The sequence below is a fragment of the Balaenoptera physalus genome (genome assembly GCF_965194825.1).
Source record: "Balaenoptera physalus genome assembly, chromosome: 20".
NCBI lineage: Eukaryota > Metazoa > Chordata > Mammalia > Artiodactyla > Balaenopteridae > Balaenoptera > Balaenoptera physalus.
In genome coordinates, this window is record NC_138901.1 from 7,386,839 (window position 1) to 7,410,841 (window position 24,003).

Genomic DNA, 24,003 nt, shown 5'->3' on the forward strand with positions numbered 1-24,003 from the left:
ACCGAGGCCGCTGGCCGGGTCAGCGCATGCGCCCAGGTGAAGCGGCGTGGGTGGGGCCGAGAGTGCGCGCAGCTGCCTCCTGGCTGCGGAGCCCCGGGCGACCCGGGGCTCTAGAGTTCAGACCGAATGGTGAGATTCCCTGTTTGTGACTGGGTGGGACAGAAGACGTGATGTGAAGGGATCTGGGAACCGAGACCCAGGAATCCCACTTGGGAAGCCCCCCTTCCTCTTTGACCCTCGCCCTTCCCGGGACTCCCGCGGCGACCTCCGCCCGCGGCCAGAGTCGCCGACCGACAGCCACTGGTCGGAGCAATGGTGCCACCTAGCGGACCGTGTCGGAACGACCCACGGTGGCGGCGGCGGGGACCCCAGCCTTGAGGAGGTGCTAATGACGGGCTGGGGTGGCGCTTCAGCACCATCGTGGGTCGGACAGCGCCTACCCCCAACCCGCCCCGGCCCTGGAAACCCGGCTTCCGACCCCCTAGGAAAGGACCCAACGGAAGACCCTGAAGGAACTCCGAACCTCCCTAGACTGCACCTGACAGCCCTCGGTGACCTTCAGTTTGTGAAGCTGGAATTCAGGAACCCAAAGCTCTCCCTTCTCTAAACCCCCTCTTCTAACCTCCCTGTCCAGCCTGGGTGGTGGGGACTAAGCAGCCCAGGGCTGCGGAGGGGAGGGTCACGCATTTGACTCTTCATACTACACTTTTCTAACGCCGGGCTCCTCAAGTTTTACTAGAGAGAAGCCCAGAGGCGGGCTGGGGATAGGAGAGGGGAGCGCCTCCAAATCCAGAAACCTGCAAGCTCTCCGCCCCCGGAATCGAGGCACATGTTTGTGGGCAGCCTCTAGGACCCAGGACACCGAGGAAGGTGGAAAGCAGGTGGGTTGATCCGGAGACCCGAGGAGCAGAAGTAGGATCCCCGGGCGCTAGGGCCGCGCGGAGTTCCGGCGGTGGGCGGGGCGTGGGCGGGGCGCGCGCGCGCGCGCGCAGCGGCAGACCGCAACCCCATGGAGCCCGAACCCGAGTCAGCCTCCGTGGAGGTGCCCGCCGGGCGCGTGCTCAGGTGCGGCGCGGCCCGGCCCGGGGGAGGCGCCGGGACCGCGGAGTGGGCGCCAGGAAGGGCCTGGGCACCCGGGACGGGGATCCAGGCCTGGGCCGAGCGGCCCCGACTGCGCGGCGCTAACCCCGCGTCCCTTCCTTCCCCAGTGCCCCGGAGCTCTTCGCTGCCCGTTCCAGGTCCCAGAAGCTGCCCCAGCGCTCGCATGGCCCCAAGGACTTCCTCCCCGACGGCTCAGCGGCCCAGGCTGAGCGCCTGCGAGTGTGCCGCGAGGAGCTCTGGCAGCTGCTGGCGGAGGAGCGCGTGGAGCGCCTGTGAGGGGGCCGGGCCGGGCCGGGGGCGAAGCCGGGGCGGGCGGACCCGGTAGACTAATCCGGTAGACTGAGACGGACCCCTCCCTACTCCTCGCCAGGGGCAGTTTGGTGGCCGCCGAGTGGAGACCGGAAGAAGGCTTCGTGGAGTTGAAGTCTCCTGCGGTGAGCGGTGGGGTTCAGAGACAGGGGACCCGCCTTCTCTGCCCTCCTGGCTCCTTTGTGATATTTGCTCTGGATCCCACGCAGGGTAAATTCTGGCAGACCATGGGCTTCTCAGAGCAGGGCCGGCAGCGGCTTCACCCGGAAGAGGCCTTGTATCTGCTGGAGTGTGTGAGTGGGGTCCTGGGAGAGTGGAGAAGGGGTTGGGACCAAAGAACTGGAAGGACGCTTTTATTGGAGAAAAAGTATATACAACTGAGTATTCAGGGAGCTTGTAACCTGATTTCTAGAGCAGGAGACAAGAATACCACGCAGGGAGCAGGCATTCCAGTCGAAGTTAGTGATGCTGCCTCCCTTTCCCCCCTCCCTTCCTGGTTGGCCATATTCTTGCTGAGATGAGGGGGGCGTAGCAGGCAGATATCAGAGCAGGGAAGTTGCCTCATTGGCTGTGCCACTGCAGGGACGGTTCACAAGCTGAGCTGTTGGCTCTGCTTCCAGGGCTCTATCCAGCTCTTCCACCAAGACCTTCCGCTGTCTATCCAAGAGGCCTACCAGCTGCTGCTGACTGAAGACACCGTGACTTTCCTGCAGTACCAGGTATCTGCCACCCTCTCCCGGGAGAGAAGCCACCCATCCACTGAACTAATGAGTATTTATAAGTACCTCCGAGGTGCTAGGTACAGAGCCATGTGCTAAGGCTACAAGACCTGCAAGGGCTCTGTTGTCATGGTGCTTACATCCTAGTGGTGGCACTTGGGTAATATATAAGTAAGCAAGCAAGTGGACGATTGACTTCACAGCTGAGTGCCAGGAAAAAGACAAAGAGGAGGAGGGGCACCAGGCTAGAGACAGAAATGTGGACACCATGATGGCATGGATGGTATTTCAAACCCCACTGGGCTGTACGGAGGTGTGGCCAGAGTAGAGGGCTGTGTCTGAGACCTGGGGCACTCTAACCTGAGGAGGTCAGGGGGAAGATAAGGGACCTGAAGAGGGTCTGGCAATGCAGGGAAAAACCAGGAGAGGTGGCATCACAGACGCCAAGAGAAGGTCTTTCCAGGAAGAAGTGCTTGGCTATGTTGAAAGCTTGAGAGATCAAGCAAGCTGGGGGCATTCCTGCCTACATCTCTCAGATATGGATACAGGGACACAAGGATGAACATGTGGTTCATCCAAAGACCATTCCCCCCATCCCACCCATCTATGGAGGTGCTGCGGGGCGGCCAGGTGTCCACCACCTTCTGCTATCTTGTCTTTATCGTAGTCAGGAGCTTCACTGGTGACAGCTTTGGTATCAGAATATTCTAGGGTGTAGTTTTTTTTCCTGGTCTATCAATTATCAGCTTTTTGGGATTTGTGTTTAAATTAAGAAACCGCTAAATGTCATTTGTGCCCACAGTAGGGTAAGTGAGAGAGAGGAATTCAGAGACTTGAGACCTTAGTTTGGGGAAAGCGTTTATAATGGAGTATGGTCCTACCAATCCCAGGGTTTGGAATCTGGGGGTGTGGTGAATGGCTTCCGTCTGGAGAAACTATTTGTTTTCAAAAGTGGACATCTGACCTCTACTTTTTTATCTTTTGAGGTCTTCAGCCACCTGAAGAGACTGGGCTATGTGCTTCGACGATTCCAAGCAAGGTAAATCCCTATCTTATTTCCCTCGAATTTATTCTAGTCCTGGAACCTGGCTGACTGGCCCCAAAGTAGAAAGTGGCCTCTCCTTACCTGGAATCCTTGGGGAACTGCAGCTCTCTGAACAGGCTGGAAGTGCTCTATTGAGAGGCATGTTGGGACAAATCTGGGTCATTTCACCTTATCCTGGGCTATCAGATTGAGCCCCATCTTCAGCCCGTTCACTCCACAGATAACAACTGAGCACCTACAGCTCAGCGTGAGAATGGAGATACAGTACTGGAACAGTGCCTGGCACTTAGTAGGTGTGCAAGCAGATTTGTTAAGTGAAAATATGAATGAAGGACCAAGTGAGGAATTAACAGTTGAGTAGGGTTTCACATTCCTTTTGCTAGGTTAAATGTTCTTTGCTTCTGGGGCTTCTGAGGATCACCACCTTAGTAATCCAGCATAGCTAAGAGCCACAGAGACTTTCAGACTCGGGAGGAGAAACTGGTACAGCCTTTGTAGGTTCACAGTATGTCACAAATGCTCTAGAACAAGCACATCCTTTAATTCCTGAAAGTGGAACATATCTTAAGGAAACAGTCACGGATGTGTGTGTAAGTTCACCTGTGAAACGTGTTTATTCATTCAGTCATTTGTTCAGCAATATTTATTGACTACCTACTGGGTGCCAGGCCCTATGCTGGTTGCTGAGGAATAGCAGAGAGCAAAATCACTGCCCCCACAGAACTTGTATTTAGTGGGGAGCTTACATGAAACACCATCACTTTGCGAAATCAGTGATCCTGGAAACATACTATAAGCCCAACAGGGAAAGCATGGTCACACAGATTAAAGTTTATCCCTTAGAGCAGCGCTATTTGGTAGAACTTTCTGTAGTGATAAAAATGGTCTGTGTTTGTGTTATCCAGTATACGTGGCTTGTTTAACTATGGGACTGAATTTTTAATTTTGTTTAATTTTAATAGATTTAAATTTAACTTAAATAGCCCCTTTTGTCTAGGGCTACCATATTGGACAGTACAGCCTCACAGCCATAAAGAAATCATAGCAGGGAAGAATGAATAATGTCCATAATATACTGTTGAGTGTAAAAACAGACTACACAGTAGTATGTTAGTACAGTGTTACTTTTGAGAGGGAAAAACATGGAGAAAGACAGTATGCGTGTTTGTAAGAAACAATGTTAGAAAGACAGTATGTGTGTAAGAAACAACGTTACAGTAGTATCTATGGATTTTATTTTCATTTTTCTTTATTTTCCAAGTTTTCTCGTCCTCCTGATTTTTCTCACTAGGGATTAATTATTTACTGCTGGCTCTGCAGGAGCCCTGGTTTCAGGGAAGCTCTGTTCAAAGGTGCCATCGGTGAGCCCCAGAGGCCTGGACAAAGATGCACGGGCAGGCCCCTGTGTCGGCCCCCGTGTACCCCGTGTACCCCGTGTGCAGGTCTGCCTGGGGCCTTAGCCCTTGGTTATGGCTCTAGCCCTGGCCCGTGACTTGCTCTGAGCCAGTCCCTCACACATTCCGTGGGGAGCACCAGACTGAAGAGGTGGATCTGTCGCCTGCCCCATTCTCACCCACAGCTCCGTCCTGTCCCCTTACGAGAGGCAGCTGAACTTGGATGGCAGTGTCCAGCGCTTGGAGGATCGGAATGGCAAGAGGAAGAGGAGGAGCTCCAGCTCTCAGTAATGCTCCCCACATGGCCACTCCCCAGGGAGAGCTTTGAGGGAGTGCTGGTGTTTGGGCCTTGGAGAATGCCCGGACTTAAGAGCTGGGCTTGGGCTCAGGGAGGCAGTAGGGCACGTGTGGGTCGCGTGCACCTCAGCAGTCAGGAGCAGATGTGCTGCGTTTCCTCCCTATGTCCCTCAGGTCCATTAATAAGAAGCCCAAGGTCCTGGAGAACCCCCTGCAGGGGGTGGATGGAACACCCGAGAGCGTGGCAACCTCCAGCCCACCTCCCCGAAACCAGAACAGCCGATGTCCAGAGGAGAAATCCCAGGAGTCAAGCCCCGTAAAGGGCCCCATGGGCCCCTTTCAGCTTCTGGGGTCCCTGGAGCCCTGCCCTCGGCTGGCCAGGGAGGGGGTGCGGTGCAGCCAGGAGAGTGGCAAAATGGAGAACGGGGTCAAGGGGGCTTGCAAGCCACGCTGGAACTTTGAGCAGATCTCCTTCCCCAACATGGCTTCAGATAGCCGCCATACCCTCCTGCTTGCCCCGGCCCCAGAGCTGCTCCCGGCCAACGTGGCAGGGCGGGAGACAGACGCTGAGTCCTGGTGCCAGAAGCTAAACCAGCGGAAGGAGAAGCTCTCCAGGCGGGAACGGGAGCAACAGGCGGAGGCCCAGCACTTCCGGGAGGATGTAAACTCGGATCCCGAGGTGCAGCGCTGCTCCAGCTGGCAGGAGTACAAGCAGCTGCTGCAGAGGCGGCACCTGCAGAAGACCCAGAGCCGCCCCCCACACCTGTGGGACCAGCCGGTCACGCCCTTGCTGAGTCCCGGTCAGGCACACTCCCCAGGTACCCCCTCATCCTGCCAGAGGCCACAAGACTTTGAAAGGGGCATGGATTGACCACAACTGATGGAGGCTTAAGAAAGATGGGGGAGGAGAGAGCTGTCAGTGGAGTGGAACCCACAGGGATAGTCCATTCTGGGAGGCAGCAAAGAGACCCAGGTGGGAAGGTTTAGAAATGGCAAGTCAGTGCCCAAGGAGAGGCGAGGAGGAATGAAAACTACAACCACATCCTTAAAATCATAAACGAGATGCATGTGGAGTGGCTCTGCCACCAACTGGCTGTGGTTCCCTGTTCTCCCACCTCTGTCAGAGGAGACCAAGGGGGTGATATACTGGTCAAATAAAAGGAAAGCTTCGTGTATGCCCTGCATGTTAAGAATAGAGAACTAATAGGCAAGAATTATGTTAACAAATTCAGAACTACAGTCCTTAATGGGAACATGGTGAGTTGTAAGTAACTAGAGTAGTAGTGTCAGAGCAGTTAAATTTGAACTTCAGATAAACAACTCATTTTTTTAGTATATGTATATTCCCAAAGTTGCATGGGGCATACCTATACAAAAAAAAAAAAAAAAATCTGCTAAATCTGGCAACCCTAAACTAGATGGCAGATTCAGAAATGTCAGGGGGAGTCTGGATGGTTGACTCCTCTCACCAACGCCTTATTTCCACCATCCTTGTAGCCACAGTCCTTCAGCATATCTCTGTGCTGCAGACGACACACCTTGCTGATGGAGGTGCGCGGTGAGTTTCCAGGTAGTGCCTGTCTCCACAGTACTTTGGGTGCCGGCAGGAGTTGGCAGCTGGGATTTTACTCCTGAAGTTGGGCATGAGCTGGGGGAATCATTCTAGGGACCCCTACCCTGGCTAATATTCATGTATATCTAGGGGAGAGGGAGGAGTGAGAGACAAGAGTAGATTTTTCCCCAGGTTCTCAGATAAGGTAGCCGTCCCTCCTTAGTCCCCCTGGAGGAACTAGGGGAGGGAAAGGGTGGTGTGGAAAGAAAAGATGGGGGAGGAGAGCCCCTGTTTCCTAAGGTTTCTCACTCTGTCCTCAGGCTGGTGGAGAAGTCTGCGGGCTTGGAGATCAGCTTTGATGTTTACCAGGCCGACGCCGTGGCCACCTTCCGAAAGAATAACCCTGGCAAGCCCTATGTCCGGATGTGCATTAGTGGGTACGAGACCAGTGAGCAGTACCCCAGGCTGCTGCCAGTTCTCTCGTAAACCAGCTGAACCTCCTCTCCACGCCCCTGGCTAGTTCGTCAGTCCCTGAGAAGAACCAGCGGTCCAGAGAGAGGCCCCATAGCCAGTTAGTGCTACAGGAACCCAGGCTTCCCAATCCTTACCTCTCATTCCTGGCATTTTCGAGTAGTCTCTCTCCTGTGCCACTTTAGTCCCAGGCTCACCCAGCAGAAGGGATGTGAATCAGAGGGATTTCCAGGCTAAGAGTGGTGAGAACCTTACTCTTCCTAGTCCCCTTACCCAACCAGGGCTCTGGGTGTTACTTGGAGAACTTAATCAGAGCCGTGCAGTTTGCAGAAAGGAGAGCCCAGGGGCCAGACTTCTTGTACCCCCAACTCCTGTCTTAAAATTGCCCTTCCCTGGGAGCCTCAGAGGGCTGGGTTCTCAAAGCCTATGGGTGGGCTCTGTTCAGGTCTCAGTCTAACCTTGATTCTTGCAGATTTGATGAGCCAGTCCCAGACCTCTGCACCCTCAAGCGGTTGTCCTACCAGAGCGGGGATGTTCCTCTGATCTTTGCCCTGGTGGATCACGGAGACATCTCCTTCTACAGCTTCAGGGACTTCACGCTACCCAGGGATCTGGAGCACTGACCACGCAGCTCTGGCAGGGCCTGGGGTCTGCTCTGAGGGACCCGGACTGTCTACCCTCAGGGACCATCTCAGTTGCCTCCTACACCCAGACTCTGACCTGTAGCTGCAGAGGCTAGTCTGGGCCTTGGCCCTGGGTGTCTGATGCTTGCAGGAGAGGGGAGCTTTGCCCCCCCTACCTGGCTGCTGCAGCGCTTCCATGCCCCAGGCCTGAGATTGCTGCCTTGCAGTAAATCCCCTTGGAACTCAGGACTAGATTTCAGAGACCAGCGAGGCGGGGCAGAAGAGAGGACTCCGTGCCTTTAAATGAGAGGGTGCCTGCTTCTTGCGATAAAGCCAAAGCCATTAAAAAATAGATCCCTTTTCTGCTGTGGCTGGATATACTGGACGAGTCCTCCCTACCCACCATCCCATTGTCCGTGGAACTGGCCCCCAGGCCCTCACCCCTGCTTTATCCACCCACAGAGAGCGCTGCGTTCTCTGGTGCTAGAGCTAAGAGCAGCCCTCGGGAGGGCAGGAATGCGACCCGACCCTTTCTCGGGGAAGTCACTGACTTCTAGCTAGCTTGGCTTTCAGAAGGGTAGTCCGAGGAGGGAAGATGGCACTCCACTGGTCCTTCCCTGAACGCAGCCAGGTCCGGGTAGAGGGGCGGCCGAGAGGCGACATGTCGGTGTGGCTTGAATCGTAGTCTTCTTGACCTGTGCGGTGGAGCGTGCAGTTCACGCCCAGGCCTCAGGCCTGGCCTCCGCGCCCCTTCTGCTCCTGTCTCTCGTCGTTCCTAATTCCCTCCCTCGTCGTGCTGAAAACTCCGGTCGCTGTTGCTGCCGGTGACTCGGAGGAAGGTCCAGGCTTGGGGGCCGCCCAGAGAGGAGGCGCCTCGGCGACGCCCCAGTTCCCAAACCACCTAGTTCTTGGGTCCCGAGACTTGGCCCTGTGTTCGCCGGTCACCCTCTCTGATTGGGCTGGGCGCTTTCAGGAAGAGCCTGTCGGGCTATGCCCCTCCCTCCGGGGCAGCTCGGGGCCAGGTTGTGGGAGGGACCGCTCCCCGGGCTTAGGAGGTGGCCCGGGGCCACCGCGCGTTCCGGGAACTATTTCCTCCTCCGGGAGGCGGCGGGACACTGGGCGCGGCGTGGCGTCCTGCGGTCAGGTGCGCCCAGGTGAGGCCGAGGGCGGGCTGGCAGTGCCTCGTGCATATTCACGCAGGCCTCGGCCCCGCCCCCGCGGTCCACGGAGCCGCGGATTGGCCGGAGCACGGCCCCCGCCCTCCCCGAGGGCGCCCGCGCTGCGCTCGGCCTCTAAGACTTTGCGCTACCGGGGGCGGGGCCAGGCCCGGGGGGCGGGCCGCTGGGGCCCTGCGCTTCGGGTTCCGCGGGCCCGGCCGGCTCACCCTTTATGTAAATAGCGGCGGCTCCGCCCCCTGCTCGCCGCGCCGGAGGTGAGCAGGAAGGAGACGGCCGCCCAGCAGCCCGTGGGCCCGCGGCGGAGCAAGCGGAGCCGGCGGCCGGCGCCGAGGGACGCGGAGGCCTCGGACGGGAGCTGGAGTGGAGTTCCAGGTGAGGTGCGGGCCGGGACCCACCTAGTCGAGCCCGCCCCCTCGGGGCGCCCGCCACTCGGGGCGGGGAGGCAGGGGAGGGCCGGGACCCCTGGCTTCTCCGGGCTGGGCGGGGAGGGCTGCGCGCAGATCCGCTCGCCTCGCTCCGGATCCCGTCGCTCCGCTCGTCTGGGAGAAAGACACCTGTAGAAAGTGCCGCTGGGAACTTTTCTGTGCCTGACCCGCCCGCGATTACAGAATTTGGGTTTCGGGTTTGCACAATAGTGTTGGCTTTGGAGAGCAGGAAAACAGGTGCTTGGCCCGGCTGGGTGCGAGGGTCACTGCGGGCGGAGACGGAGTCCCCGGGTCTCGGGCCCCACGTGTAAGGCGCCTGGCCGGAAAGGCAGGCGACGCGCGTCTCCAGAGTGGCCCTCTCTCCGCGAGCGGGGGCCGGAGCGCTTTACGTTGGCGGCTTAGCCCCTGCTCCTGCCATCTGGGCCTTCTCCCTGCCGGCCCTTTGTGCCTCCTAATCCCCGGACACAGGAAGCCCGCGGAAGGGACTTGGGTCTTGGGGCCTTTCTCCGCTTCAGGCGGCTTTGGATACCTTTAGGGGACGTTACGGAGACCCAGTCTCTTTTCCAAGACCACGGGGGTGGGGTTGCGTTGCGGGACGCTGGGACTTGGCAAGAAGTGAAAAATTCCGTCTTGCCAAAGAAAGTGTGCAAAGTTTGCTCTTGGTTTGCTCAGGCTGGACACCGAGCTTTGGCTGTGGGGAGAACTGACTGTAGCCAGGAGAGCTGTGGTGTGGCCCCCTGAGGCTCTCACCTGAGACAGGTGAGCTTTGGGTGAAGTGGGCGGGGCGTAGACTCGGTGCCGTTCCCATGGGGATCCATGTGCCAGATGCAGGGCCTCTTAACCTGGGCTCTAGGGAGCCTCTGCAGAGTTTACAACTCAAGGTCCTGTCAGGCTGCAGAGGGGATTCTGAGCAGGGAGGGGAGGAGTGTGTCAGGGAGACAGGAAACCCCAGGTGGGAGGAACCGAGCAGCAGTACAGAAGAGCCCTGGCCCAGCCCAGGGGAAGCCAAGGTCAGAAGTGGCTTCTGAGGAACAGTCTGGGTCTTTGTGAGCTGAAGCATGGGAATGGTCCAACTTCTTTATTTTATGCACAGGGGATTCAGATTTGGTTTTCTTCAACTATCTGCCCACAGTGCTCACTTATGTCAGTGAGGGCTCAAACCCAGCTCTGGAGGCTCTGACCAGTGCTTGCTCCTATTCTCTGAAGTTAGACTGGGCCACTGTCTGTGGGAGCCACTGGGCAGTGTTTCCAAGGTCTGGGGTCATCCTGCATCCCTACTTTTCCCTGAGGCAATGGAGTATCCCCTTTAGCAGCAGATTAATATAATTTTTAAAAATTTTATTTATTTATTTATTTATTTATTTTTGGCTGCATTGGGTCTTTGTTGCTGTGTGTGGGCTTTCTCTAGTTGCGGCGAGCGGTGGCTACTCTTCGTTGCGGTGCGCGGGCTTCTCATTGCAGTGGCTTCTCTTGTTGCGGAGCTCAGGCTATAGGCACGCGGGCTCAGTAGTTGTGGTGCACGGGCTTAGTTGCTCCGCGGCATGTGGGCTCTTCCCGGACCAGGGATCGAACCCGTGTCTCCTGCATTGGCAGGTGGATTCTTAACCACTGCGCCACCAGGGAAGTTCCAGATTAATATAATTTTAATAACTTAGTAACTTAGTACTTAGTAGCGCTTTAATGCGCAATAGCATTAAAAGAAAGAAAAAGGTCCTTAATCCCAGATGACCCCATTGGTTTAAAAAATAAAAAAGGTAGGGCTTCCCGGGTGGCGCAGTGGTTGAGAGTCTGCCTGCCAATGCAGGGGACGCGGGTTCAAGCCCTGGTCTGGGAGGATCCCACATGCCGCAGAGCGACTAGGCCCGTGAGCCACAACTACTGAGCCTGCGCGTCTGGATCCTGTGCTCCGCAGCAAGAGAGGCCGCGATAGTAAGAGGTCCGCGCACCGCGATGAAGAGTGGCCCCCGCTTGCCACAACTAGAGAAAGCCCTCGCACAGAAACTAAGATCCAACACAGCCAAAAATAAATAAATAAATAAATATTAAAAAAAAAAAAAAAGAAAACCAGTCTCTTTTAAAAAAAAATAAATAAATAAAAAAGGTAATAGGAGCCCACTGGGGCAAATGAAGTGTTTTAGAAAGTGTAAAATGAGACAGAAAAAAACTTCTCCCTCGAGCCTCACAGTCTTTCCTCAGATATTGTGCTCATTAAGTTTTTTAGCGTCTTTCCAGACTCAGGTGTAGTTTTGAATTGTGCCTTGCCGGTTTCTTGCTGCATGACCCTGGCTCTGTCACTTAACCAAACCTCAGCAAGCCTTGTTTTTACAGTTGTTGACGAGAGGATGAAAAATGTCATAAACACGTGTGGCCTGGCACATAGCTGGCGCCAAGTGAGGGTGGGCTGCTTAGCGTCCCCACGAAGCATAAAAAGCGTGGTCACTTGCGGGAATTTGGGCAGATGCCTGGGCCTTTTGGATGTGCCTGACGGGTTGTGAGGGAATTTGGCTTCTCTGTCCAGAAATCCTGATTTCTGAAAGCCTCTGGAGATCAGAAGTTTTAGAACGAGGATGTTGCTCCTTGGAGAGCAGAGGTAGAGGGCAGTGGCCTCTCCTAACCTCACTTCGGGTTCCAGTGGCCCTTGGGACTTCTGCTGCTCCTTGGGAAAGCCAGGAGTGAGGCCTAAGGGCCAGACCCCAGCTGGGAGACCTTTCCTGGGAGGAGGAGTGTGTGTGTACAATCTAATCTGCTTTGCTCTCTGCTCAGGGGGAGGCTTGGCTGTATACATTCTGCACCCTGGTGGGTGGATAGGTTGGGGTAGCACATTCCTGTGCTGCTCTGTTGTCATTAAGGAGATTTCCTGTGAGCTCCATAGTGCCTCCTTTCAACCTCATTTAGGGAAGGGGTATCCTCTCCTGCCAGGACTTCCTGGCCCCAGGACCCTCCCTCCCCTAGAGAAAATGTTACCCGGAGCTGGAAAGTTTGGCTCCTCTGCCATCAGTCTGTGACCCCCTATCTGCCGCATTGGAGACATTGAGCATCCCTGGCTAGAGTCTCCGGGGGCAATGTGGTGTTCCCTGAAGGGTCCTTCCTGACGTGTCAGAGGCAGCTTTTGAGACACCTGAATCGGGGGCCCGGGTGGAGGCCCGAGAAGCCAATGGCCCTTGCTCCTGGGTTGGCTTCCTTGAGCAGCACTGGCTGCCTGGACTCACTTATCCTGAGTACTCAGCTCGGAGAGGCCTTCTTATCTCATCAGGCGATATCACATCAGGGCTCCTCCTGGGTCTCCTGAGGCATGCCAGGTCTGTTTGGCAACTTTGTTTTCCCCTGCCCAGGAGTAGTTTTCAGGGAGAACTGGGGGTATGGGACGGAAGATGGGCGTCCCCCAGTAGGGCCACCCGTACTGTTCGCTCTTCTCCAGCCCTGGCTCCCTAGGGTTCCCCGGGAAAGCCTCCTCTCCCTGTGCCCTGTCACCGTGGGGCTTGCCCAGCTCCCTTGGGGGTGGCCTTCCCTCCCCGCCCTGCCTCTCAGAGGAAATTGGTCCTTTGAAGAGTCACTCCACTCCTTCCCCTTCCCAGGAACCACAGTGAATTCTTGAGGTAGGAGAGGCTCCTCTGGGCGTGGGGACAGGGAAGCTTCTAGGTACCTGACTCTACCCTTCAGGAATTCAGCAGAGACGGGAGACTTTTCTCGAGACACCCGACTCGGTGTTCCCAGGGTTTGATGAGAGGCACTGGGCACAGGACTGTTTGATTCTAGTAAATAATGTTATTGTTGGATCTACTTGCCAAGGAGCTGGGTGTCCTGGAGCCTGGGGCTGAGGCAGGACCTGTAAGGGTATCCCCAAGCAGGATGTCAGGCATGATAGGCACATGGCCCTGGCCTTGGTCGGAGACTTGAGAACAGGACAGGGAAGTTCCCTGAGGACCCCATTGGGCCCCGGCCCAGTGCTCTTTAGGGCCAGTGGCTCCTGGCTGGAGAACACCTTTGCCTAACTGATCCCCATTCAGTCCCAGCTGTTCATTTATTCAACAGGTATTTATTGGTGCCTCTGTATGTGCGGTGTGGTTTAGACACCAGGCATAATCCTTGCACCAAGCAAAGGTCTCTGCCATCACAGGACTCAAATTCTAAAGGATGGGAAGCGTGAGTGACCGGAAATGAGTGTAGGTAGTAAATAATCTGTTAGAAGGCAATACGAGCTATAGAGTAAGAACTAAAGCTGGGGATCAAGACCCCGCGGGAGGGGGGCAGGTTGCAACTTTAAACAGTGGTCAGGATGGGCCTCGTCAAAAAGGTCACATTTGAGCACAGACTCGCAGGAGGTGAGGGAGTTCTTTAAATAAATTGTGGGTGCCTCTCAGGTGTGAGGGCACTAAGCACTGGAGATACAACCATGGACAGGTCAGGCGGGGCCCAGTCCCTCCCTCCTGGAGATGACGTAGCCTGGAAGCTGCTTGGGTCAGCCGTTCAAGTTTTGAGGCAAGTCGGAGGCCGTGGGATGGAGCTTGATGGGATGAGACAGGCAGCCTACCCACCCCCACCCACGCCCACCCCGGGCAAGTCGTCAGTGTTCTCCCCACAACTGCTTTGCTTTTCCTTGTGCTTGACCACATCCAATCTGTCACTTCCCTGGAGAGAGGCTGGTGCTGGATTGCAGAAGGGGACTGAGGCCCCCAGGATGGGGATGTGGGGAGGACGCATGCATTCTGACTTCCCGCTTCACTCTGCAGGAAGAGCCTGGGGGGGGCAGGAGGGCCCTCCCAGGGTTGTGGGACTGGCCTGTGGCTCCGAGGGATGGACAGTGGGGGGTGGAGGGCCAGGTCAGGCTCTGGCTGCTGACCCCCGGTGGTCCCATCCAGCCTGCTGTTGGCGAGCCCCTTTGTCCTGGGAGGGAGGCTTGAACTGAGCGGACGGTCTGCAGCCTAGTTGGCTTTCAGACTGGGACTTGGACTCTTACTGCCCGGGCTCCGTAGCTCTCAGAATTGGCTATTTCGTAAGTAATTGTAAGAATTACATGAGATGATGCTTGTAAAGTGCTTCAAGTGGCATCTGGCCACAGTCCCTCTCAATCCCTTTTATTACCTAACAACAGCAGCGACAACAATTCTGTGGTTCCCACCCCCTCTCTCTCTGTGTTCTAGTGCCACCTCCACAGAGGTGCCCTCTCTGCCCAGGTTTGGTTGCTAAGCTGCTGGCCAGGGGCTGCCCGGTGCCTCTGGGAGATTGGGTTTCCCAGGATAACTCAGGCGCTGGCAAAGCAGCCGTGGGCATCTGAGTTGGGACGGACAGGTGCCCAAGGGTCAGCAGCTGCCCCAGCTGCTTACAGCCCTCTCTTACCACTCCCCGCCGTGGGAGGTGCAGGGGCGTACTCACACCCTGCAGGCAGACGGAGGCCAAAGCCACACGCAGGATGTCGGGGGAGGGAGGGCAGCTTAGCAGCAGCCGGCTGTGGGGAGCGCGAGCAGAGGGGAGCCTGGGACTGCACCTCGTGCCGTGCGTGCTCCCGGAGATCGTGAACACGAGCAGGTGCTACTGTGGCTCCAAGAGCCTTCTCTCCCGTGGGCCTGAGATGTCCAGAGTCCTGCTTCCGGATGTAGCCTCTGTTAGCAGCTCAGTGGAAATGCCCAGGCTGCGGAGGGACCTTCTAGGGGTCTGGCCCATCACACACCTCCAGGACAGGCTGACGCAGCTTCGCCAAGCCTTGGTCTCCTGGGAATAGATTAGCCCAGGCACCCCAAACAGTGCCAGCGTGGGACGAGCCGTCTGCTCTGGGGACCCCCTTCTTCCTCCCTGTGCCACAATCAGACCTGCTGCTTAGAGCGGGGAGCCGAGACAAGCCCCCTTGCCTGCAGTTATTTCTTCTCTGCCTCCACTGGTCTCTGCCCTGAGCTCCTGAGATGCAGGGGTGGGGGCAGGGTCTATGTGCATCCCTGCCGCAGGGTCTGAGCAGAGGATGGGAAAGGAAGACAGGGTGTGAATTTGCTAGCCTGTTGCCAGGTACGCAGCTCTCCTGTCTTTTTCCAGGGTGGGCATCAGGGTGTGGGGAGACCAATTCTAGGCCCTGGTATGTTTCGCTGGCGGGCAACAGTGTTGGATGATTAGAGCAGTGAGAGCGAAGGGAATCGCCAGGTCAGCTGCCCGCAGGGGACTCTTCAGGCCAGCTCCACGCACGCGGCACAGACCTGTGGGGAGAATGAGTACGAATCAGCCACAGGTCAGAAACCTCATGGCCCAGCCAACCCTGTACCCTAAGCGCCTGCCCCCGAGGGACCAGAGAGCCCGGCAGAGCAGGGAGGGGGGCTCAGAGGTAGGTCTGGACACGTACAGAGGGCGCAGTGGACAGGAATGGAGGTCGAGGTTGGGCAATCTTTAGAAGTTCAGGGGAGGGAGAAGGTGTTTCTTCTCAGGAAGCCCCCCTGCCACGGGTTGTGCTCTAGCCAGGTGGCACCCCCAGCGCAGGAAGCCAGGACCCTTGGAGCTCCTTCCTTCCCCAGGCTTTGCCTCAAACCCTTCTTGGCGTCAGACTTGGGGGGCTCCTCAGCCTGGGGGACCCCTGAACTCTCTTCCCCCACATCCCTGGCGGTAAAAGCGGCATTGAAGCATACAGCACCTGAGAGCTTGCCAGCCCCTCCCAGGCCTTCCTGTTGAAGCTCACAGCCGCCCCACCGGTCACAGCCTGCAAAGTAGTAACATCCTTTCGCCCCGGACCCTGGGGCCCCTGAAGCCTGAGGTCGCACAGCTGGTTCCACCCACCTGTCTGCTCCCTGCCTCTGTGCCCATTTGGTGTCCATAGCTGTGGGCGGGGCGGGGAGGTGGTCGGTGGCAGGAGCGATCCCCCAACAGGACTGAGTGCCAACTGTGAGCGCAGGGCCACCCTCACACCTGACCACCACCTGGGCCCCTCCCGTGTGATCCTCTTATTTCCCCTGCCTGGGAGGCAGATAAACAGAAAGAAGAAAAAGCATCACCAGTAATCCCATAACCCTTCCACTGTGTTGTCTCATGTGAATATTTTTAATAGATTCTGCCTGACTCTTGGATACATTGGACGAGCGTCTCCACGGCCATCGTCTCCTGCCCTTTTCATGACTGTACGCTGTCCATCGGCGGGCTGAGCACCCTTCGCCTGTCCCCTGTTGTTGGCCGCTTAGGTTGCTTCTGATTTTTCCTAGCAGCTTAGTGACCAGCACGACAAGGCGGGGGAGACCGTCCACAGAGCTAGACGAGTGCCCGAGTCCACGGTGGTTTTAGGCATCATTTTAGCATAAGGCACAGTCAAGCGCTGAGGGAGCACGGTGAGCGTGGTCCGGATGGGTTCAGGGGGAGACGATTTGGGGAAGGTGATTCTTTTTGTATGCTGCTTGAGGGGCAAGGTTATTTCAGAGAGGAGCGTGGAGACAAAAGCACGGAGACCACAGCGAATGGGGCTGGTGCGGGGGCTGAGGAGATGGACACAGGGCCAAGCAGAGGGGGACATGGGGTGGGGGAGGGGAGGGCGGACCACATCAGGCCCCTGCCCAGGACTGTCAGGGGGCTCCCAGTAGGGTCAAACTGAAGCTCTTTGTTGTGGCCCACCAGGCCCCCCTTCCGACCCCTGTCATCCCTCCTTGTCGCCTGCGCCCAGCCCCTCGTGGCACACGGAAGCCTGCTCCAGCTGCCTGACACGCCCTGCCCCGAGTCCTCCCTGGCTGACCACTTCCTACCATTCAGGACTGGGTGGAGGTGTTACCACCTCTGTTCATTCATTCAGCATGCGCACGTTGGCGTGGAGGCGAGGGAGGGAGGCTCGTGAGTATTTGGAGGAAAAGACCCGCAGGCAGAAGGAACGGCAAACGCGCGGACCCAGACCCGGGAAGGTTCACTGAGTCCTTCCGACCACCAAAGCCTGGTCACTGCATCTGAGCATCTTCCCTTATTTCCTTGTAGGCTCTGAGCTTTCTCTGAAACCATCCCGCTGACTGATTTGTGTACCTCTTAGTCATGCGCTCCCCTGCAAGGATGTAAGCTTGGTGAACTAGAGGATCTTGTCTGTCTGTCACGGTTGTATGCCCAGTCCTCAGACAGTGTTTGCTCCGTGCCAGGCACTGGCTTTTGGCATTGCTCCCACTGTTCACAGCAGACAAGCTCTCTGGACCTCGGGGGGCTGCCACCCAGCTTGGAGGAGCCGAGCTGTGGTGCTTGAGCCCTGGCTGTGGGTCCCAAGCCCTGGCCTCTTTCCCTTACGTCTCCCTGCCCCCCTCAGGAGTGGGTTGAGTAGGTAGGATCTGTTCCACATCAGGAAGCTCCAGGCCCAGGTTCCTGAAGCTTCTCCGCAGAGAACCTCTTGCCTGGGGTGAGTGGAGCTGAGGGTTTGCTTGGAGGTAAGTCCAGCCGGTCCCAGACCTGTCCGCCTTCAAGAAGGGATGGCACTTTTTTATGCCTTGACGTGGGCAGTTTTTCTGTACTGGGAGCTACGCTGAAGGTCCTGGCTCCGACACCCCAGGCCAGTGGTGTTCCAGCCCCCGGCTGGAATGAGTGGCAGGTCCAGGCAAGGCCCCCTGGCCCTGCCCAGCCAGACCTCACCAGAGGCCAGGACCCACACTGCTTGCTTGGCTCTGAGCTGAAGGCATGTGGGAGTGTGTGTGTCTGCATGTGTCTGCGCCTTTGGACTGCACGGCTGTAACTAGGCATCCTCTGTCCTGTCGGTGCATCCTTTGCTGCCTCCCAGAGCCCTAAGATTGGGGAATTCGCCACACCTGGGGTCAAATCTGAGTTCTCTTGGTACCTTCTTAGTGACTTGGATGAGTTGCCCGGCCTCTGTGGTCTTCTTTCCATGTCTGCCAAGTGGGGATATTCCACTCACCTTCCAGGGAGGCTTCTGGAAGGAGAACGAACATCCAGGATGAGGTTTAGGTGCACCTTGTTCTAACGCACAAAGGTTTGGTTCAGTGCCTGGTAGGCAGCAGGGGCTCCAAGGGGCAGCGGGTGGATGGAGTACCCGCCCGCCCTCCCCGAGTGGGGCTTTCTCCCACCCAGCTCCGCATCCTGTCTCCCTCCCTCCTACCTGCACGTCTGCCCCTGGGACTGTGCGGTGTCACCCTTGAGCCTGTGTGGGTCCTTGGCACAGATGGCCCTGTGCCCTCTTGTCCCCACCCTACAGCCTGAGAGGGTCCCCGGGGCAGAGCCCAGGGTGGCCTCTCCCTGGAGTCTGCAGGCCCGTTTCCTCCTCCAGGGCGTCCCTCCCAGCTTCCTCTGACTTCTGACCCAGTGACCTGGGCCGAGAGAGGGAGAGGGGGCATCGCCAGGAGCCCAGGGTGGCAGATTGATGAGCTGGCGCTACCCTCCCCCATGGCTGGAATGCGAGGCCACCAGCCCAGCTGTTTGTCCAGGAGGACGAGGTCGCTGCAGGCCCCAAGTCTGTTTTCACTCCCAGGCCCAGGAGCCTCTGGGACTTTCCCGTGTTTGTTCCCTGAACCCCCTGCGGGGCCTCGGGTCAAGTGAGCACCTGGGAGTTTCCCGCCCACCTGCTGTTCCTTGGAGAAGTGGGGCTCTCCGTTCTGCTCTGGCTCCCCAAAATGTGAAGGCACAGACCTCTGCTCTCCAACCCTCTCACAAGTGGTGGCCTTTTTGGTGTCCCCAGAAGGTGAGGCGCTCTGAGGGCTGGTCTCCGCCTGTTCCCAGCTGGAGATGTTTGGATTGCCCTGGGATGTGCGTCTCTGCCAGAAAGTCCCTCCAACTCTGCCACGCGTGTGCCTACCAGGGTCCATTCATATGCAAAGTCCTGGCCTGATGGTGAATTTTTGTCACCTTTCAAGAAGCCAGAAACTTCAGGGCATCCTTCCGGTCTCAGCTTAACTACCTTCTTCTCCCGTAGGACACTCCCCTGCCTCCCAGGCTGGGCCGGGTGCCCCTGTGCCTCCCCATGAGGGCACTCGGCACTGTGCACTGTCCTGTCTTTACCTGCCCCTACCCCAGAGTAAGCTCCTCCAGGGCAGGGACTGGCTCTGCCTCCTTCCCTTATAGTGTCAGGCGTGAATGGAGCCATTTCCAGGGTGGGCCTGAGCCCCTGTGTTTCCGAGGACGGGCCTTGGTGTCCTGTGGTCAGTGGGAGGTTGTGCTCCTGGAAGCCGGAAGCTGGAGCACATGTGATCCCACCCCCTTCCCCCAAGGATGAGCCAGAAATAGTTCCCCTTGGATTGGGAATGCATTCTATGGTGGGAGGACAGTTTTGGGGCCTTGAGCTGGTTTCTTTATTGGGAGCAGATTTCTTCTCCTGATTAGTCTCCACTGGGCCCATGGGAAAGGGAGCCTTTCCGAGCACACCCCATCAGAGCCCAGGGGAGCTGGAACTGGAGAGCCAGAGCTGAGGGTGGGAGGTGGGGCAGCCTGGAAGCCTGGGCTTCCAGAGAGAGACCCCCAGCAGCCGTGGGGGTGGACCCAGCTCCACCGTGGGCCCCGGCTCTGGGGTGGGATGGGCCAGCACCCCCCGACTGTGTGCTCTGCACCTCACTCACTCAGGTTCCGGACGGCTGTGGCGGGTGGGAGCAGCCTAAGCCCAGAGTCGCTGGAGAGCCTTCCCTGAAGTTAGAAGGAAGAATCTGCCCAGGTGTGCTGACCCCCCCGAGGGAGTTCTGCTGGGCCCTGGCCTGGAGTTGTGGGGGCATTTCCCCTCCCCCATCGGGGATTCTGATCTGGGAGCCCAGGTGGACAGCCTTTGCATTCCCACCTTCCAGCCGGCTCTGGAGACAGAGGCTTGTGAAGTTTCCCTTTCTGTTTAGCCAGAGTTTTATGGTTTTTCAGAAAACAGGTTAACAATTAAGCTTTAAAACCTCAGGGCCTCTGGCCCTCCTTGTTCCCATAAAGCCGGGCTAAATGGCTTCCTCCCCCAGCTTCTCCTGTTGGCTTTATTAGGCCACAGGTGGCCGGGAGCAAGCGTCAGAGCATTAACCAGCTCCGGCCTCCAGGTCCAGAGCTCCCTCCGGTTTCCTGTCGGGGAACCGCGCTCCACGGATGGGGTGTGAGGCGTGGGGAAGCCGAGGGTGAAGCTGGCCCGGCCCGGGGGTGGCTGCCTGCCGTGCTTGGGGAGAGGCTGCCTAAGCTGGGTGCCGGGTCGGGCTCTGGGGCTCCGGGACTCCTTTCCCCGGTGCTCAGCAGCTGCCCCCCTTTCCCCAGGGGGCCCGCGCGCAGCAAGATGAGGAGGTTCCTGAGGCCGGGACATGACCCTGCGAGGGAGAGGCTCAAGCGGGACCTCTTCCAGTTTAACAAGGTAAGGGGAGTGGAGGAGGGCCAGCCGCGCGTTTATGGCGGGCACGAAGCTGTCACGCTCCCAGGGAATCCCATGGCAGTCCAGTGGTTAGGACACCACGCTCTCACTGCCAAGGGCACGGGTTCGATCCCTGGTTGGAGAACTAACATTCCGCGAGCTGCTGCGCTGCGTGGCCAAACAAACAAACAAAAGATATCACCCTCCTCACAGGCTGGGGCTGGCGCTGGGGTCGCTTTTACCTGGACTAAGGTACTTACTTGGTACTGCCTGCTATGCCTCCTGGGAATTGGATTTTGGAAATGGGGTCTGGTTAGAGGCTTTCCTGGGAAAGGGTGACAGGATGCCCAGGAGTCAGCTCTCCTTGTCCCATGTCTCTCGCTGGCTGTGTGACCTTTGCAGGTCACCCCGCCTCTTCCAGCCTAGGTTTCCCCACCTGTAAAATGGGGACAAAACAGCCTGTCCTGCCTCCCTCCTCACCGGGTTATGGAGGAGGCCTAGGGCCGGGAAAGGTGAAAGTGCTTTGAACCCTGCAAAGTATAACAATGTTCCCGTGATGGCAGTTTCCTTGGAGCCCTGGGGCCACAGGCCATGGCCATTCCCTCCCTCCTCAAATTACCCCCAAAGGAAAACACAGCTTTCCCTGCAGGCAGAACACATGATTCCTTCTGGCCGGCTCTAGGCCTGGGTGAGTGGGGAGAGGCACCTGGGAGAGGGTGCCGGGGTTGGCATTTGACCACTCCAACTCCACACCTGCTCCTAAGGCCCCCCAAGCGGGTGTCCTCTTACCCACGATCATGGGGCTTCCCTGGGGGCTGGCCTGTAAAGGGGAAGGAACACAGGGTGGCTTATGAGCTCCGAGGCCACCTAGCAATCTGCAGCCGGTTCGGGGTCATTAGCTCCTCTCACCTCTGCTTTGATCTAGGCCCTTGGCCTCCATGCCTGAGTTTCCCTCCACCCTGGAAGGTGGGCTGCAGGAAGGGGAGCAGCGAGATGCTCTTCCCCTCAGGGGTCCCAGGACCCCTCCAGGACATGCTGACAGGTGGGCTTCAAATCCAGCCTAGCCACTTAGAAGTTGGATGACCCTGTGCCCATCACCCACTGCACAGGCTTGCTATGAGGATTGCACGGAATTAGATCATTGAAGTGCTAGGCACAGTGGTCCAGGAGTGTCAGGTGCTGTTTTCAGGGGCTGCCTGCCTCCCAGGGAGAGAGAGCTCCCGGGGCTTGTTCCAGGCGAGTCAGGGTCCCAACCTGCCCTGCCGGTTTCCTCTGATTTTCTTGACCTGAGGCTGTGAGGCTGCTGCCTCTGGGATCAGGGCTTCCCTATGTGAATACCTCCTCCCACTGGGGGAAGGAAGCTGTGGGTACGGCTTTTGGACCTTGGGTTGTGGGTGTGCATATGTTATGAATGGGGCACCTCTGGGCCCCGGTGGCCTGCCATTCTCACTTCCAAGGGAGCAGCCCATGGGTGTCGGGTGTGGGTCTCAGAACCTCAGCATCCGCCACGGCGGCTGGGTGACCCCTGTCGCCTTCCGTTGCCCCTGATGATGCTGGGATCTCACACCCCAAAAAGGTGGCCAATTCCAGTGGAAACCGGATAGACAGGCTCAGTGAAGAGGGATGAACCCCCGCCCCAAGTTCCAACTGTGCAGCAGCAGGGTGGGGCTGGGGTGGGGCTGGGGCAGAAGAATCATTCCCCCCCGCCCCCCCTCCCCGTGCCCCCAAACTGGACTGCCCCACCCCCAGGCCTGGCTGGGGAGGGGGAGCGGAGGCTCCTGGAATTCCTTCTTCCTTCCATTCACTTCCAAGAAGCTTGCATTGAGTACCTGCACAGCCCAGCGCTGGGGCTTTGGGAATCTCAGACAAGACCTTTGCCCTCCAGGACATTTATAGTCTGGTGGAAGGAAGGGGGCTGACGGTCTAAAATTCCACTTCCTGGGAGGGGAACGTCTTGGGGGGGATGTTGGGGAGGGGAGGGGCTTAGACTCATCTCATCTAGGTTCTGGGTGAATGGTGGAGCCCGAAGGGTTGGGCTTGGAGGGTGAGTCCAGATCCTGGAAGGTTTGGGAGCCTGGGTGGTCCTACCCACGCCAGCCCTGCCCCGGCCCCCTGGCTGTGAGGTCAGCTGTAGGGTCAAGGGAGGCTGGAACCTGGGAATCTGGGTCTGACACTCCGGAGCCTGGTGAGTTTTGAGCAGAGGAACTGAGCGATCTCATTTATGACTTAGAGGAGGTAACTCTGGGACCTTTTTTTTTTTTTTTCCCCCCCTACCTTTCAGTCAGCAGGTAAGCTCAGAGCACTTAGGAGACGTTGCATTGACTGACTGGGGCCCAGGGGTGGGGGTGGGGCGCAGGGCTTGACCGTTGACATTTGGGGCCTTTGGGGCCCCCTGGGTTGTGGGGCTGTTTAGCAGCCTCCCTGGCCTTGCCTCCCCAAGACGTGACAACCGAAAATGTTCCAGGCACTGCCCAGTGTCCCCTGGCCAGTAAAATAGCCCCTGGTTGAGAGCTGTTTAGGGCGAGAGGTTCATGAGACCTGGTGATAGACGGAGTGTAGGAGGGAAGGGAGGTGGGTGTCCTGCATCCTGGCTGGGCAGTGGTACCACCCACTGGGTTGGGGAGCCCAGGAGGGGTGAGGAGCAGGGTTGAGGAAAGAGATACGTTCGATTTGGACAGAACAGCAGCAATGGTGATCGTCCACTTATCGAGAGGCAGTCTTCTTGCCCAGGGGTGAGTGGCGCCAGCCTCGGCACCTGACTGCCTGGGTTCACCAGCTGGGTGACCTTGGACAAGTTACTCATCTCTAAGTGGAGAGGGTAACAGAAGCCACCCCACAGTGTGGGTGTGCGGATTAAACGAGTTAATGTATGAGTTGAAGGGCCTAAGTGGCTGTTGGTTCCAGTATCAGCACAGCTCTGTGAATGTTATCTGGCTCGAGGTTCAGTTTGGAGAATCTTGGCACCCTTGGGTGAGGGTGGGTCCCAGCAGACAGTGGGATACACAGAGCTGGAGCTCTGAGCCTCACGTCTGGGGAAGCAGGCAGTGTCCATCCCGGAAGCGCCGGTCTGCAGGGCAGTGAGCTGGGAGGTGGGACGGTGGCGCCATCATAGGCCAGTCCAAGAGGCTTGCAGACACCAGCTGGGCCTCTCCCTCCAGTACCTTCTGGCCAAACTCTTTGACACCCACACCAAGCGAGGTGCCTCAGAGAGAGCAGGGACATGGCCCCCGGCGGCCGAGAGCAGCATGTCCTGTTTCTTCGGCTTCGGTACCTGGGAAGGAGCTGTGTCTGGACAGATGCTCTGAACCCCCTGCTGGCGACTGATTGTCCGAGGGGCAGCTCCGGTTCACCAAGGGCTCCATGCCAAGCAGCAAAGGGGCCAGGTGGTGCAGTGGTTGGGGCGGGGACTTTGGAGCCAGGCGGCCTGGGTCTAGATGCCAGCTGTGCTGCTTCCTCAATGAGTGACTGCAGAAACGTTACTTAACCTCTCTGCTCCTCAGTTTCCTCATCTGTAAAGTGGGCGTTATAATCACCCCCTACACCCAGATTGGTGGGCTGAGTGAGTTAAATTGCTTTGAATGGCGCCCACACACAGCTGATGCCCTACAGGGTCTGCCTCAGCCTCCTGACGACTCACAGGTGGGCGC

General features: G+C 57.7%; 2 protein-coding genes and 1 long non-coding RNA gene across 12 annotated transcripts in view; 2 read left to right on the forward strand and 1 right to left on the reverse strand.

Annotated features, from left to right (window-relative positions):
• Nucleotides 1-28: 28 nt before the first annotated feature.
• TSEN54 (tRNA splicing endonuclease subunit 54) lies at nt 29-7,874 on the forward strand. Of its 4 annotated transcripts, none has more exons than XM_082443257.1 (11): nt 29-881; nt 1,209-1,373; nt 1,472-1,535; nt 1,620-1,703; nt 2,031-2,129; nt 3,116-3,168; nt 4,754-4,855; nt 5,040-5,683; nt 6,363-6,423; nt 6,738-6,854; nt 7,361-7,874. In XM_082443257.1, exons 4-11 carry the CDS (start codon nt 1,638-1,640, stop codon nt 7,509-7,511), a joined length of 1,293 nt encoding a protein of 430 aa, XP_082299383.1. In that variant the 5' UTR covers nt 29-881; nt 1,209-1,373; nt 1,472-1,535; nt 1,620-1,637; the 3' UTR covers nt 7,512-7,874. The 4 variants fall into 4 exon arrangements, with proteins under 4 accessions (XP_082299383.1, XP_082299380.1, XP_082299381.1 ...); XM_082443254.1 differs by lacking the exon at nt 29-881 and adding an exon at nt 972-1,065; XM_082443255.1 differs by lacking the exons at nt 29-881; nt 1,620-1,703 and adding an exon at nt 972-1,065.
• Nucleotides 7,875-8,863: 989 nt separating this feature from the next.
• LLGL2 (LLGL scribble cell polarity complex component 2) overlaps nt 8,864-24,003 on the forward strand; it is a 33,371-nt gene continuing 18,231 nt past the window's right edge. For 2 of the 7 annotated variants that reach the window (XR_014257888.1, XR_014257889.1), the window contains exons 1-2: nt 8,875-9,061; nt 20,266-20,359. Coding sequence is in view for 5 of the 7 variants with exons in the window: in XM_082443240.1 (XP_082299366.1) it covers nt 20,285-20,359 (75 nt within the window). In the remaining 2 variants the exon portion in view is untranslated. Of the gene's footprint in view, nt 9,062-9,786; nt 9,874-20,042; nt 20,360-24,003 lie in introns of those variants that run through there. The other 5 variants (XM_082443237.1, XM_082443240.1, XM_082443238.1 and 2 more) reach the window with 5 other exon arrangements.
• LOC309651034 lies at nt 11,226-18,696 on the reverse strand. Its single transcript, XR_014257895.1, has 3 exons — nt 18,618-18,696; nt 17,879-17,971; nt 11,226-15,296 (listed from the first exon to the last, which is right to left on the reverse strand). It is a non-coding gene; the product is annotated as an uncharacterized lncRNA (long non-coding RNA).

What these genes read in the sequence shown, in the direction of transcription:
- TSEN54 (XM_082443254.1), top strand. Translation starts at nt 1,010, where the DNA reads ATGGAGCCCGAACCCGAGTCAGCCTCCGTGGAGGTGCCCGCCGGGCGC. An exon ending in AGGAGGAGCTCCAGCTCTCA is followed by an intron (nt 4,856 to 5,039) that starts GTAATGCTCCCC and finishes TATGTCCCTCAG; the next exon opens with GTCCATTAATAAGAAGCCCA. An exon ending in CGGTCAGGCACACTCCCCAG is followed by an intron (nt 5,684 to 6,362) that starts GTACCCCCTCAT and finishes CCATCCTTGTAG; the next exon opens with CCACAGTCCTTCAGCATATC.